The sequence below is a fragment of the Lonchura striata genome, chromosome Z (genome assembly GCF_050655825.1).
Source record: "Lonchura striata isolate lonStrDom1 chromosome Z, ASM5065582v1, whole genome shotgun sequence".
NCBI lineage: Eukaryota > Metazoa > Chordata > Aves > Passeriformes > Estrildidae > Lonchura > Lonchura striata.
The window spans coordinates 44,763,996-44,780,501 of NC_140740.1; the positions used below are offsets into that span (position 1 = coordinate 44,763,996).

Consider the following 16,506-nt stretch of genomic DNA (forward strand, 5'->3'; position numbering starts at 1 on the left):
CCATGAGCTGTCCTTTTTAAGTTCAGGTTTGAGGCCTGCTATGATCAATAATCTCTATTTTATTTCATTTCAGGCCACTGCTGGGGTGGAACTTCTTTTTGTCTTTAAGAAATCAAGCCTTACTTAAAGTAAATAAAATATTATTTTTCATAGAAATATTACTTTTTACCCAACATGTGTGAGATAGATCGTAATTCATGTGCATGAATGAACAGGGAAAAAGAAACACTTGCACAGAGCATACATTTTGTCTCTGAAAAACAGGAGGGATTTTTGTCTGATCATATGAGAGAGTAGATTTCAATTTCAAGGTCTTTTAGTTCATAACAGTGTTTTTGTTATATCAGTGATAATTAGATACATTCTGAGTACTGATTTGGGGAGTTTGGTACTTCTACCACTTTTGACAATAGGTTTGAAGAAAACTTAGTGGAGGTTTCTCTCTTTTGATAACTTGCCTCCACACACACACACACACACACACACACACAGGGTGGATCTTGGGTGGAAAATATCCACCTTCAGAGAAGAGCTGTCTTCTGCTTACTCGGCCTGAATTACAGTCCTGGTACTATAGGAGTAGGACATTGTTACCCTGAACTGTCATCATGGCAATCACAATGAGGAGAAAAATATAGCTATCATTATGAGAGCTTTACATTGCATAGTTTATCTCTATAACAGTGTGCTATGATGTGCCTAATTAGACTGTATCAGCTGCTCCACGTCTGTTGCTGAAGGGAGATTTTCTTATTGTATCTAGTAAACAGAGAGCTCTCAGCCTGTGATTTAGCACTGAAATTAAATTTAAGCATAGTTTCCCATTTGATTATCAGGCTATGGGTGACTTTTAAGGATCCTTTTCAATCCATTACTTCTGCTAGCTGTAAACACTCTGCTATGATTTCTTCCTCTCCTTGGTGGATACAGACTAACTGAAAACTCATCCATTTAAAGTTAGAGGGGAGAAAATCAAAATAATTCCAAGTACACAAACTTTTGATGACATTCAGTCTCCTTTTTTGCTTGTCACATTCTGTGTCTGAATATCAGTTATTGAGTCACAGTAAATGTGATTGGCTTGAGTAAACAGAAAGTAAGAAGACCTCCAGAAAGTAATACAGGATAAGAAATAGTGGAAAAAAAAATGTATTTTTCTTCTTTTTCATGCCATATCATATCTTCATTGTGAGAGGAGTATGGTTACTTCCACAGAACAGTCTTTGATAAAAAAATGTAAATTTATAGAAAAAAAATCCTATTTTCTTGTATGTGCTAATCTATTAAAAGCACATAAAAGTGTGTATTTCTTCAGTAATATTATCAAAGGAAACAATTTGGAAAAAACAGTGAACATTGTGTGGATAAAATGCTCACAGTGGCAATCAAAGCTGAAAAAGTTTACAGTCTACTGTTTACTCACCTGTTACATACTTTACTTATTCTTGGGGAGAGGATGGGTGGGTCAAGGTGACATTATGGGACTTGTTTATTTCTTTGGTAATCTCTCTGAATTTGTGTTGCTCTTGAAAGACATTCTTAGTTTGAGGGACATGCTGCCTGAACCTTAAAAGATATGATACCTCCATTTCAAGGAACTGGAGACATTCTGTAGTAATTTCAGAGAAAATGTCTTCTGCATAGCAAGCATATTTTTTGCTGCAGGAACTGGCAGGTTTTCAGTATACTGCAGTAAGAAGAAATAATTTGATCACATCAGACACACAAATGGAGTAAGATATTGCAACATAAACCAGTTTTACTGGAAGGGAAGCATAGAGGTGGGGAATGAAAGCATAGCAGGGTTCTACTTTGACAGGGATTTAGGTTTTGTAGTTGATAAATTAATCTTTAGAAGAATCCAAGACGTAACCCATTAATATGTCTCTGAAGTCCAAGTGATCTGTGGGTCAGGGATGTTTTGGAGTGATTGTTTGGGCTTTGGCATGATTGTGTTTATGACTGGAAGTCAGTGAGTCCTTGCAGCAGCCAGTGCAGGGAGGTGGATTTCTGGTGTGATGCAAAAAACGCAATGAGTTTTTAATACAGGTCAGGCTAGACAATAGAAATTTTCCTCTGCAATAGGAAGTTCCAAGTCCTTGTATGTCCTTTTCTTAAAGTACCTCGTATAAAAGAAAGGCATGAAACCTTTCAGCATATGGCAGCAAGGGCCTTGTTCCCAGTGCTGCTGCTGGAGTAGGAGTGGGATGTCTCGTCCCACTTTGCCATCGTGTGGAACCTTTGAGATCCCTAATCCTGTGCAGCCTTCTGTAGCTGATACTTAAGCATGTGTTGAAGGAAAAATAAGCACTCACAAGTACACTGTTGCTCACTTTCCACCAGGATTCAGAGGAAGCTATGATAGCTTCATTTCTTGACTTCTACTACTGACACACTAAGGAGAGAATTTTATGATTGATTTGCTGGGAATGGGATGATGACAGGAAAGTGGTTTGCTCTAAGTCTCAATTTCAGAAGGATCTTCTCTGAAATAGCACCGTTACTGAGATGTTTCTTTTTCTTTGCAGGCTGTGCCTTCCTAACATACTGCGAAAGGGAGTCTGCTCTAAAGGCCCAGAGCGCACTGCATGAACAGAAGACACTGCCGGGGGTGAGTCGAGACTGATAACTTTTTTTTTTTTTTTTTTCCTTTTAAGTCTAAAATGGGTTATGGTGTTCTTATCTCAGATTTGGAAGCAGAAAGTCTCTGTTTGTTCGGATAATTCAGTATTTGCATTGTACTAATAAAATCAAGATACCACCAAGCCACCCAAATGGTTTCCATGCACAAAACTAAAAGCTTTTTGCCCTTATTGGGAGTGAGGAAAACAGAAATGAACTGGTATTGGACTGGATTCTACCAGCCTAACTCAGGTGAGGAACTACTTTATGATTCTGACCACTACAGGGAAATGTTAGAAGTCCTCACCAGGTGCTTCCTCTTGCTACTTTTCTTCTCTGAAGCAAGGTTTGGCAGCAAGAAATCAAGAAACAGATCACATTATTGAGTTATCACAGAATGAAAACATATTCCTGATGACAAAGTGGTTTGACTCAGTTACTTTAGTATTCAAGCAGCTGTAGCAGATTGGAAAGGCGGTGAGACAAGGAGAAAAGAGAGAGAGAGGAAAGACGCACACGAGATAATGAGGAAAATTATTCACATGAGCAAGATCTAAGGTTCAGACAACACAAGCAGAACTAAAAATAGAATCAACATTATGTAGGGAAGACTTGCCCTGCTGGGATGGGTTTCTAGTTAAGTGGTTACCCGGGGGAGGGAGAGACTATTTAGATTCAACCAGAGTACGTGGATTGGGAACAGCCAAGTGCTCCTGTAGCTGGAATGGTGCTGGTTTCACAACAAGCAGGAACCAGTGACTGCGTAACGAAGAGTGGGCTTCTGAGAGTTCCAGGCTGCGCCTAAACTGAGAGGAAATCTATCTAAAAGTCTGTCTTTATTAGCTGGTGTTGAATGATTGATTGCTGTGTAGCTATAACCTACCTTTCCCCCAGATCTAAGACACTCCCTTGCTCTGTGTTCTGAGGAAAGTGTTGATTCTGCTCTGCTTGTTTCCATCATCCTGGGTGTATTTACCTATCTCTAAGCCACCTTGCCAGTATGGAGATGCCTACGCACTTGCTCATCTACATCTATCTTTGCTTAAAAGGCCATACCTTATGCAAATATATACATACTTCATTGCCTAAAAATATTTCTGTCAGCTGACAACTCCCTCGGAAATTTTTTTCCTGGAAACTCCTTAGCAGCAGATTGAAAGTAACTTTGGTCTTGTGGGGGGCGATTTCAGTTGTTCTACCTCCTCCCCTTTCCAGTATTTTCCTTTTGCTTCTCTCTTTCCTGAATGATAAAACTGGATGGAAAAAAAAAAAAAAAAGAGAGAGAATATGTTGAATAGGGATGTTTCAGGTAACATTTTAACTGAAATTTTCTGAAATATGTTTGAAATAAAGTACGTATTTATCTAAACTAGAGATGTGATGAATAAGGTGTTGTGTATTTAAAAAAGAATAATTGAAATTCCAGATTTTCCACTGAGACTGCCTGAACTTCTCATTAGGAGGGAGATCATTCACTTGCAAATGGAACTCTATGGAGGGCAAGTGATAATTTAGGGTTTTTTTTCCCTAAGTTCTTTATATAGTCATAGTTCTGAATCTCAATCTCTGTGTTAGAGACTTTAAATCACAAAATTCTTAAAATCAAAACTGTTTTCCTGGACAGTGGTAAAATTCAACCAGCTTTTGTGTTAGGATCAAGACTTCCTTCAAAGGCTGCACCAACTCTTTCTAGACTACAGGGAAACAATTTCTTCCTTGGCTAGTGCAGTTTCTCTTACATATACTCCATACTGGCCACACTGCCTCTTTAAGGCCTTTTTTTTTGTTTCCTTATACACTTTCAGAAGATGCATCAGGATCTCATTGAGCTGGGAGCAGTGAATCCTCTGTATAAAAGTGCAACCAGGTTTCTTAGAGTTCTGAACACTGATTTTCCCATCCCTTTCATTTCCTGTTCTATTTGTCTCAGGATAAAGGTTTACTTTCCACCAGAAAACCCTCTTCATTCAGGTTTCTGCCAAGTTTCTGAACTCATCCTCTGAATGACATCACTGTAGTTTATTTAAGGAAACCAGTCTTGTCTCTTGATAAAGTATCATGCCTGGATACTGTGCCTGGATACTGTTTTATGGTTCCTATCTGAGTAGAAGAGAATTATTTATTATTTACCTGACTGTTCTTGATAACATGCACCAAAAATATCAACCATAGTTCATCACCATAAAATAAGAGGCACTTTTAAGGTCGGGGTCTAAGTCCTTATTCACATAAGTTCAAAATGAGACAAATACAACATCTTCTCTTGACACTCCACTGTCTGTGACACAAACAGCTTGACTGAGGAGGCATCAAAAACAATTAACGGGTATGGTATAGGAAAAAATAAATAGTACTAGACTAAACCATTATTTCCCATTCTCCAGTAAACTGTACACTTTCTTGCTCTTGCAATATTGCTGTTCATATTCTTTGTATTATAAAACACAGAACTAAGTAATTTTTTAATAATATGCACAAGAATGGAAATGGTGAGGCATGAGGAGGTTTTGTCCAGATTCAGATGCCTTGCCTCTTAGCTATGTATCACTTTGTTTTTAGTGGAGTGGCTACATGCACATATTTTACAGTAATTACTTTCTGGATGTGTTTTGTACTATGACAGAAATATGTTTCACATATTTCTATGTTATATGCAGGACATAAACTTATCTTGTGGAATAATCAAAAGACTTCCAAGCAGGTATGTGTTGATTAATAAAGTCTTTATGGCACTTTGTTTTTGGGTAGGAAGGAAACATGGTACATATTTTGAAGCAACTGGAATGTAAAACATAAAACTATCATTTGAATCTTCTTCATCTGAATGAGTAAATTAGGTTCTTTTGGAGAGTTTGAAATTGTTTTGCCTAGAATGAAGGTTAATGTAGCACAGTGTGTATATATGTGTAAAGAGCACTTTGTGACTTTTGGACAATTCAAATTCTAGTGTTTACTTGTGATTGTTTATTTTACATATAATAGAGTGGCTGTATGATGAAGTATATTAGTTCTTTAATAATTTATAGAAATGCTTTGATGTTGCAGTAATTACATTAAAGGTCACATATCAAAGGTAATTTGGTTGAGCAGCTGTGATGGTTTCTCAGAAGCAATCAATATTGCTGTCCATGGCGCTGATTTCACCAAGGGGACTGCCAGATTAAAGGAGGCTTATTACCAGACAGAGAGACACGGGGGAAATCAAGAATAGATTGGAGAGATGCACTATTCTTTTTCCTCACCTATAATTAACACTGTTCACCATAATCTGTGCTAATCCTTCATAGTGGGAAACCACCTTTTTTTTTTCTTTTAAACTCACATTACAAATAAGGCAAGGGAGAGTAATTTAGGGGAGCAGAAAAGAGAAATTAGAGAAAGTAAAAGAGTAAAAATTGATTCGCCCTTGGGATTTCTGATGCTGATATATCCCACAATGATAAAATTCAATATCAAACCACAGGCCATGGTCCCAAGGAAAACAAGGCTAGGGGGGTAAAATGATCTAGACAATGACAGTGCAATGTATGGGAGAATTATCGGCCTGCAGATTTTGTATAATATTATCTATTTGCCCCACAGAGCTCCACAGGAAATGAAATCGGGGAAATAAAATTATGTTTTAAGTGTAGTCATTTTGATTACAAATTATAGTGAAGCAAACTTTTTCTCCCCTTCCTTTTTTCTTTCTCAAGTGAATGGCAGAGGATAATGCTGAGAAATGTAATTATACTATCAAGATCTACTTTTATTTATAGCACAAATAAACTGAGCTCTTGTATGATAACCACAGCAGCATTTTTCTTCCCCTAGTTCTTTGTGGCTCTCTAAGGCAATAGGAGAGAACAGTCCATGTATACTTGGTTGGAGGCACTGTCTCTTTGCATAATGTTAAAACCTTTCTGTAAGACTTGCAAAGAATAACTATGAAATTAAGTATGCACGAAACTGTTAACCTCAGCAATCTGCAGGGCTTGTTCAGTCTGGGTTTTCTTACTGTATCTATTCCGCTTGAAAGAGACAGTGGTACCACTGGTATGCTAAATTTCTCAGTGTGTAACATAATTAATTTTCTCCCTAACTGTTCCGATATTCTTTGTGTCTTCTTGCCATCTAGAAAAAATGCATTCTGTTTTATTCATCATATGCAAAAATATGCATCTTTAACATTAGAAGACAGGTGAATTCATAAAACTCATATTAAAACCATTTTTTAAAGAAACAAAAACTTTCCATCTAATTTCAGATGCCCATTGCTTGAGCTTTTTTATTTGTTTGTGTTTACTGGGGCTTTGCTTGTTTGTTTTGTTTTGTTGGGGGGTTTTGTTTGTTTGTTTGTTTGTTTTAATAAAAAAAGATTTTTCCAACATTACTGGTCTTACCTGACTTAAATTTTTATGTATATGTGAGGAAAAATGCCTGAACATAGGGGAGAGGAAGGAGGGTACCTTGCAAGGTCTGGCCCATGTCATAGGGCTTCAATGAGACCTAAGTGTCATGTGGACTTCAGAAATCTTGCACGTATACCACGGATTTCACTGTTTAAGCAGGTCTTGAAATTTTACTGTCTTATTGTATTTTTAATGTTTTTTTAATGTTTCAAAGCTTTTTCCAAAAGCTTGTTAGAAAACCATTAAACCACATATCACCCTGCATGCTGTGTTGTGTCAAAAATGGTATTATATTCGCACAACTTCCCATTTCAAAAGTTTTTCTCTACTGATGTAAATTGCAATTTGGTCAGCAGTGGTAGGCTGGATGGGTTCCATTGATTAAAGTAGCCTGCTGAACACAGCCTGCTCCCCATACCCTTTAGATTTTGAAAGAAAAACACATTTAATTGTTCCCTTGGGAGAAACATGTCTGTTTTCTGAAGTTAAAAATGAAGATGAAAAGGAATAAAACTAGATTTGAGGTAAGAGACTTGGGAAAAAAAAAAAAAGATTAAAAAATAAAACTCAGTCCTTCAGAAATTCTCCAGAAATTCTCCCTTTAAGATTTTTGGATGCCAATGTCATGCTTAAAGTGATATTTATTTTTTTACTCCTTGTTTTCTTCTTCTGAGTGAGCAGGCAGTAAATGTATATTTGGACCTTGCTTTGGATAAAGCAGGGCAGAGGAAAGGAAGAGGAAGCTATATGCACTTTCCATTTGCTAAAAAACTCCTGTAGTTTGACAGTGCTGTTCTGTTCACCAGATGAGATGAAACACCTGGGTCCTACCTGCTTGGTAAACATTAAAGTTCCATTTCACTAGTTAAAGATTGGCTTCTGTATCCCTACAAGGCAGCCTCTAGAATACAAAGTAAACTCTCTCTCTCTGCTACCCAGTCCAAAGGGCTTTGCAGAGAATGAACACAGTGCCAGCATCCTGACAGAGCCAGTGTGTTGGATGCACACTGTTATCTCAGCTGAGACTGGTATATTCATCACCTTTGTGGTGGCTAACCACACTCAGCCTGAGATGCAAAATGGGAAAAAGGCTTCCCAGTCGTGTCTGAGATTTGGTGGCAATTGAAAAATGATGTGCAAAAAAAAAAAAAAAAAAATATTATAGAGGTAGCATTATCTTGTCTTTTTAATTTGACACCTTTTGGATCTCAGAGGATGATTTCCAAGTTATTAAACAAAAGCTTTTTCTGGACCTTCATTTGCTTTATGTGTTACTCAATGACAACTTTTCTCTCTGACGTGTCTGCCATAGGAGGATCAATCTAATTTTATGTACAACTGTAAAGATGAATGATAAGTAGAAAGGATTCAGGGAAGTACAAGCTTAATAAATTATAAAGGGCAAATGATGACAGAACTGGGGGTCCCAAGAAGCAGCGATATGATAACAGAAACCAAAGACAAATTTATGATGGATGTAGTTAGCATGTACTGAGGCTGTTAATTCTTCAGGGTGGTTTTACAACTTCTTGTGATTGGAGCAATCAAAGTATTTCATTTTAAAGAGATGCTGTATATTTTCACTTGTCTGTTCTGCATATTTGCATGTATGTCCTCATTTACATGCATAGCAGTAAACTCCCATAGACTAGTCAAGCTTACCTCCCATCAAAGGACCCCTATTCTCCAAACCATAATGCCATTGTTTATGCATAAATAAATAGATAATGTGTAACAATTTGAGGACAAAGCTAGATGTCAGGGAAAAAAAAAAAGTTTCCATTATCACAGAATACAGCAAACAATTTTTTTTAGACCCTGAAAGTAGCTGAGCACCTCCAGCTACCTTCAAAGCTAAGCCTAAGGATTGAGTTAGCTCACAGACCCCTCATGAAAAATTATGTATAACAAGTTTCAGGTAGGTCAAATTTTGGGCTTAAGCTGCTGTAAGAGCAGCTGATGCAGCATCATAAAGTTAGAAGCAAATCTGATCTCAGAGCAGTTCTTGATTGCATTTCATTCATACTCTTATTTCTAACTCTTGTTCCTTATTATTAAGGATATTTGCATGAAAATGATCTTTTTTCTTCCTCTGAAGGGTTGTCTCTTGTCTGTGAGTAATGCTTACTCTGGCCTACATTTGTGAATACCATGGGCTGGATCCTGACTTCATTTACACAAGTGTAAATCAGCAAGGATCTGATTGAGGTCAAGGGATTTATATGGTGTACGAAAGAGCAGACTCAGCTATATTTGTCACTGCTGAAATGATGTCATCATGAAAAGTACTGTAGCTCTAAATGGGGAAACATATTTTTACCAAGAATCTTTGCATGTGAATGCATGATCTCACAAAACACTGAGCATCCCTGACACCTGCTGGGCCCTTCAATAGCTCCAACAGCCCTTTTGCTAGAGAGAGGTCCTAACCCCAAGCTGTAAAAATTAAAGATGGTTGATGTCTTGGTGTTTCAACAGTGTTAACTATTATATCCTAATGAACCCTAAGCATTTAGATTGCCAGTTGCACTACCCTTCTGATTTGGAAATGATAGGATGTACCCAGGAATAACTTGCAAGCAGTAAATCTTCATTCCTCATCCCCCTCATCTCTGTTCCCAGTCACAGAGACACAGAGGAAGAGAACAGGCACCCTTTACCTTTTCATTTCTTCAATCACAGTGTGAGACATTACCTAGCCCAGGAGTAATTTTTCATCAGCTAACCTTTCCACAAACACCCACTTCCCATATTTACACTACAAAGTCTATGCTGGTTGTGATCTGCAAGGCCACTGTAAGTTTCTAGTAAAGCACTTAGTAGAAGATCCTGCATAATTATGTGATTTTGATTTCTTCCTGGGGCAATATGCCCACCTATACTGTAGCTTTACCAGCTGTACTACACATAGTCCATGCTGGTGTGAGCCTTGTCTGCCTGACATTTTTCATGCAGTGTATACATCCCTTAAAATCCTTCAGATACTCAGTGACAATACAATAATTTCTTTTTTTGTTTTTAAATACAAAGGTTGAAGACCATACACAAGAGTGATGGATCAGATGTGCATGTGTATCATTATCTTTGAAATACACAGACCTGTGTCTTGACCTAATTTAATTTAGTCTGTGTAATAGCAATGGAAACACAAAACAACAAACTTGAATGCTGTGGAATAACTGCATTCCATGACTATAATTCCTGGTGGGTAGTTGTACAGTAAGGACTTCAATCTTTCCTGAAACATTATTTCTGGTAGTGCTACTTATGCTATGTAGGTTAAGAACATATATGCTTGTTAAAAACATTTCAGTTGCAGAGTAGACAGCCTGCCAGCCTTACCCTATGAAATCCATCCACTGGCTGCAGATCCTTAAAAAAAAGAGCTGTGTTTCCTGCATTAAATAATCTGAGAGCATGATTTGTGCATTAAACTTAAAACAGTTCTTTAAGTTACGGATGCCTTTTAAAGAATTATCTGAGCTGGAATGCTTTGGGAGTGGCAGAAACTGTCCCATCTCTCCTCTTATGGGTAACTTCTGATAGGACTTGACATGATGTAACCCATTTAGCTTCCATGTTTCCCTTCTGCTGCACTCTGTCTCTGGCAGAGAGAAAGTGGTGGGGAGTGACTGACCGTGAGATTGCACTATCAGTTGTGGCAAGCAGGTATCTCAAGTAATTTTGCTCTTTTGAGTAGCTGTAGTGAGAGACTTACAGTGGCACCGCATGTATGAGCTGCTGCACTTGGCAGGTTCCCAGCAATGTCAAATCTCTCTGATTAGTTTCTGTAAGTACAAGGACAAAATTAAGCCTAACCTATTTTTCAAAGAAGAAACGTACATTTCCCATTTTTCTCTTTAATGGGAACTTCTTATGTCTTGTGTCCTATACCCTTTTTCCCCTCCCCTTCCCACCATGTCACTCCATTAAAAAAAAAAGTTTGTTAAAATACAATTTCTTGTAAAAACATGCATTCAAATTTCTTTGATTTCTGTAACATATTTTGACCTTGTTATGCATTCATTTTCAGCACCAAATGAATCCTCTGGTGCTAGAATGAAGTTGTTCTCTTACTTTCCCCTTAGGTATGTAATCCTAAAATCCTCTGCTACTTTCTAGTGCATGTTTTCTTTGACATATTGCAAAAAATGAGTGTTTTGATCCTTGTCTTTGTAGGCAGGTTTTGGCAGAGCAAGTTTTGTCCAGCTATAACTAATCCATTCCAAGCTCAGGTTGTTCCTTCAAACAGATGGAGAAAATTTATTTTTCTCTTGTTCTTAGAATGGCTCAGTAATTTCTATGCTACTATATTGACTTTGCACAGTAAATATGTAACTGATAAGGCATGATGGTGTGAGTTTCTGATTTCATTTACAGCTTTGATCAGTGGAAGAGCACTTTGTTTTCAAGGTGGTATAACTGGAATCAGTTTTTCTTGGTCTTTTTATTTATGGCTAGCTTACTACAGAGATCTTATTTGGTAAATTTTTGAGGTGTTGCTTCTATCTTTTAGGCTATTTTATAGTGTCCTTTCTCCATGAAGTCCTGCTAATGTCTGCTGTCTGGCCAAGCCTCACTTTCTCCTTTTCTCCTGCATCCCATCTCATCCTTCACATCTGTCCTTGCCATCTCTTATCTCCTTTGTAGATTTGCAGGAAACATTACCCTGTGTTCCCATAATGCCTGCTTGCTGAAATGAGTTGAGATTACAGCTGAGGGGGAGCAACATTCTTCGCAACTACTTCTGCCTGCGAGAGCACATATTTTGTCCAGACAGAGGGAGAGACTCAATGAACATTTCCATGTTTTGTGATGCCACATGTATATAGACTGCTGAGTTGGCTTGTCCTAAACCTCATGTCTCTTGAAATTATGAGGCTTAGTGTGTATAAGCATACTCATGTTGCCCAAGAGAAATAAGACACCCAGAAGAGGGTTGTACATGTTGTGTTCTCTTGTCTGTTCTTCCTCTGAGCAACTGGGGATTGATTTTTCTGCCTGTGTTTATCCTGCATAGGGGAGTGGGATGTACTGAGGGTGAACCTTTCTAACCTTTCAGGGTACCTGTTTTGTTGGTAGCAGCCTGCTGTTCCCACCTTGTTTTTTTTCTGCCACTGCATCTTCACATTGTTTGACATGACTCATGCTTTCACCTGGGAGAGGAGAGGCTGAGACAATCCAGTAGAAGTTGTGCATGTGTTGCTAGCATTCAGCAAGCAGAACTTCTGAGAAAATGCTGATATTTGAGGGTTTTGTATGGTTTGGTTTTTTTTTTTTTTTTTTTGGAAGATGCAGCTCTACAAATGTAGATGCACTACAAAGAGTACAGATGTGGCACCCTTCAAAGTGTCTCATGTCCCAGTGGAGGTCCCAAATTTATGAATATTGCTATGTATTCTTATTTCATTTTTAGTCAGTTAAGCTTAAATCTTCTCCACCAGTATTCTGAATCCAACCTGCCACAGCACAACAATAATGCTTCTAAAGGGAGCCTGTCCAAACTAATTTCATTGTCCTTGTTGAGTGAAGTGCAACAATTAAGCAGACAGCACACATGAGTCCAGATAAATCTAGTATTTACGATTATTTCAGTTTGGATAATCTAATGTGATATTCATTGTGCAGCTAAGAATTATGTTTCTCAGTGAGGAGAGGCTGTCATTCAGTACTCTTTTTGGCTGGATGTAAATTCAGAGTAACTCCATGTGTTCTTAGAGAGTTTAAGCTTCCTTACATCAGTGCAGCTCAAATGAGAATCTTGTCCTCTTTCTTTAGATGCCCTATACAGCTGAGTCCCTTCAGCTGTGCTTGCACTTTAGAGATACAGCCAAGGGAGCTGGAAGGTCACTTTTTTTTTCTTTTTTTTTATTATTATTTTTTTCCCTGGGCCAGGGCTGTGTTGAACTCACTCACTTTAGGGAATCCAGCTTTCTCTGAGCACCTCTTCACTCTCCAACACTGAAACACTGACTGACAACTTGAGTTACCCTTCAGATCTGGCATTCCTGCTGACCTTCTGAATAGCACTGCAATCAGATCTCCTCATTAGGGGTGCCTCTCTTTCTGGGTATTAACACCTTGTAGTTGTGCCCTGCCTTTCCACCAATTCCAGCTGAAAACTCATAGCAATCCCAGTTGAAAGGCAAGAGATTTATACCAGCATATCAATGTTAAAAGGCAGATTGCTGCTACTTTCTGCTTCATTTCTTTGCAAGATACATTGCTTCTTGTTCCCTCCTCCCAGTCCCCTCCTCTGCTCAAGCAGACCACACTGTGTTGCTGGGCAATTTTCACCAACTTAATCACATTTGGACCCAGTGTTTTTCCTGCAGACCCTGGAGTGTGCCTTGCTTAGGCCTTGGTTATTAGTTTACACAATATATGAAGCCCATTAGAAGAGGATAATCAGGGCTTGGAGAAGGCCACCTCACTCGTTATCTGAGGAGGTTATATTAAGCCTCTGTAGTTATTAATCATACTTTCCCATGCAGATAGCTGAAGACTAAGAGTCACATTTATCCTCTTTGCTCTTCATTCTTTTGCACTGATGTGCAAACACTCTTTATAATCGTAGTTATTATGGTTATTCATAGCGCATCCAGTCAGCCAGGACTGCTCCTGAGATGTCACTTGAAGTCTTGCACCTTTCCGTGGTGGCCTGATGATACAAATCAGAGCCACTGGAGATCTCTCCCTTTGAAACTCTGAAAACATCCTTGAGAGTCCTAGAAAGTCTCTGCTAGCTGTTATTGAATTGGAGAATCTTGTCCAGAGGCCAAGAGAATTCTGAACAGAAGCCGACACCATTATAAGAGCCAAGTTTAACAACAACCCTCTTGATTTCACTTCCCTTGCTTTTTAATATCAGCTCTAACCTTGAACTTTGACTAAGATGATATGCTACCTTGTGGCTTTTTGAAACCTAGCCTAATGCCCTTTTAATCTAAGTGAATGATTCTTTTTCTTTCCTTCATTTTTAAAGCACTTAAGTCAACTTGGATAAAATCAGAACTGTCCACCAAGTGAACTCAACATTAAAAAAGAAAAAAAAAAAGAAAATAAAAGAAGGGTTTAAAAATTAAAACATTTACTCCATCACAGAATTTTTCCCCTAGAAATATGTTTAGGTTTTCATCACTATCTTTCTGATACACATGCACATACACTCCCATAGCAGACAAAACAACTCCCCAGAAAAACCAATTTAAAACCCAAGTAGCTGAAGCTTTTTCTACAATTACTCTAGTCATGAAGCCTTTGGTTCAATAAAATTAAACTTAAAACAACAGTTAACTCACCATTCAGCACAACCATCCAGTTACAGATTGCATCAGTCTACAGCTACTTCCAATGGCGTGCACACCTGCTCCTTCCCTTTGTGTCCACTACCAGCTTTGCAGAAGCTGTCATCCAATTTTTTTTTTCTTGTTTCCCTTAAAGAAAACTGGTTTTCTGTGAGTGGACTTAGTTTCTGAAGCAGTAGCCATGTCAGTGACATGCAGAAATCCAAAACCATGGAGAACATAGTATTAATCATGCAAATTTAAAATCACCCATTTAACCAGTTATTAAAACCTGGATTTAATCTTTGAACCTGGAGTGTGAGTTACCATATATGCATCCTAAAATGCATATATGTTACCATATATGCATCCTAAAATATTCCATCCTAAAATTGTTTCTCAACCTGAGAAGAAAGGCAAATTTCCAGAATGAAGACTTCATAACATTTCTCCTTTGACTGAAACAAATAAAACTCCAAGTACTGATTTCTCCTTAAGAAGTCTATCTCATCCCCAAATTCTGTGCTTATATACCAATTCTGCATATCTAGAGGAAATCAGTACTGCTGTATTGACCAAGAGGTCTACTAGTCCTTGTCATCTCATGATCTGGCTTCTCCTTTTTTGTCTTTTCTTTTTCTTTTGTATTTTTTGTCTTCACCTAAACAGCATGATTGATAATGCATAAGACTTTTGCTAGGGCATTATGGGCTTTTTTGGTTGGTCAATTTAGGGTTGGGGGTGGGGCTTGTTTGTTTGTAGGGTGGATTTTTGTATTTTTTTTTTAATATTTTTAATGAAAGTATTTTCTCTAGAAAATGTCAATTCAAAATCTTTTCATTTGAGGGATCATAGTGGATTTGATCATGCATTTATGTGAAGACTAAGTTTTGGATCTGATAGAAAATTCTTGCTCAAATAAAATGCCAGAAAAGCAGAAATCAACTCAACAGGCAAGCATGACATTTGCTTGACATACGTAGCTTCCCTAATACAAATCCCTGCATTATCTAATTCAAACTAAAAAGTGAACAGACACTGTCTTTTCTCTGCCCTCCCCAGCAAAACTTCCTACTTACTTGATCCTTGACTATTTGAAGATATTTGCTCACATGCTTCCTTTATTTTCTCCTCTTCTCCCTCCATTTTTATAGAAATTGCTACATAATTTTCTGGAAATGCTAAGGACTTTTTTGAGTGGATTAATATTTTGGTGTGGTTCATTGAGGCACAATACCAGACTTGGATGATTTTAAGATGAATGTATAGTTTTTTGACATGTAGTGATGAGAGGAGACCAGGCACACAGATGGAGTTTGATGCACATAACCTCAGGTTTCATTAAGATGCCAGCAGCTCCTCACTTGTCTCTGTACAAACTGGTCTCTTGTGTCCTCCCTAAGGTGGGAAAGTGAGGCTGTAAGAAAGTGAAGAGGGAAATACCTAGAATAAAGAGCAGTTTTGAAGGCTGAATTAGAACCAGGATTTCCAAACTCCAGATTCAATACTTGCCTACATAACAGAATTCAACAAACCCACCTTTGCCTTGATATCCTATGAAATGGAGCTAATTAACTTTCCCCCAGAGTTATCTCTTTGATTGGTAGACATGTAGAGTCCTCCAGAAAAGTATTTTTTCCTTTCATATGCATATGTGTTTGTGTACAGTGCTTACAGTGTCCTAGACACTCCTGTGATGCAGACAAAGGATGATAACTTGGGAGGGAAAAGCTTTCTTCCAATATAAGTTGATGGATCAGGATGATTCTTGCCTTTCAGAAGGGGGTTGCATCTTTCTCTTTCTAATTACTGACTTGCAAATAAATAAGGAAAGAGTGACATTCTTACTACTGCTTTTTTTTTTTTTTAAGAAAGGAGAATTTATCGTAGACTCATGCTGTACTTGTCCATACTGTATTTGACATCTGTAATAAAATTTGGGTCAGATACACTTGTCAATAAAAAAAGGCATCCTACAAACAGCCCTGTGCTTGCATTAGGGTCATGTCAAGAATAATAGAGACTATTGTCACTGCAGTGAACCTCTGCATTGTATTAAGTATTCCTCACTTCTCTCAGCTCTGCATCTCTCCAAGACATAATACAAGATGCCTATCATGTTCCACCACATCTCACCAAAGGGCACGGAAAGGGGAGATGGCTAGCAGGGAGCAAAACTCCTCCAAGTTGCTCCAGCACCAATAAGC

At 38.0% G+C, this 16,506-nt stretch overlaps 1 protein-coding gene across 17 annotated transcripts in view; it reads left to right on the forward strand.

The window, feature by feature from the left end:
* The window catches only part of CELF4 (CUGBP Elav-like family member 4), a 708,055-nt gene that overhangs the window by 88,120 nt on the left and 603,429 nt on the right, over positions 1–16,506 (forward strand). For all 17 annotated transcript variants that reach the window (XR_002466205.4, XM_085567782.1, XM_085567781.1 and 14 more), the window contains exon 2: positions 2,529–2,611. Coding sequence is in view for 15 of the 17 variants with exons in the window: in XM_085567782.1 (XP_085423908.1) it covers positions 2,529–2,611 (83 nt within the window). In the remaining 2 variants the exon portion in view is untranslated. The remainder of the gene's footprint in view (positions 1–2,528; positions 2,612–16,506) is intronic.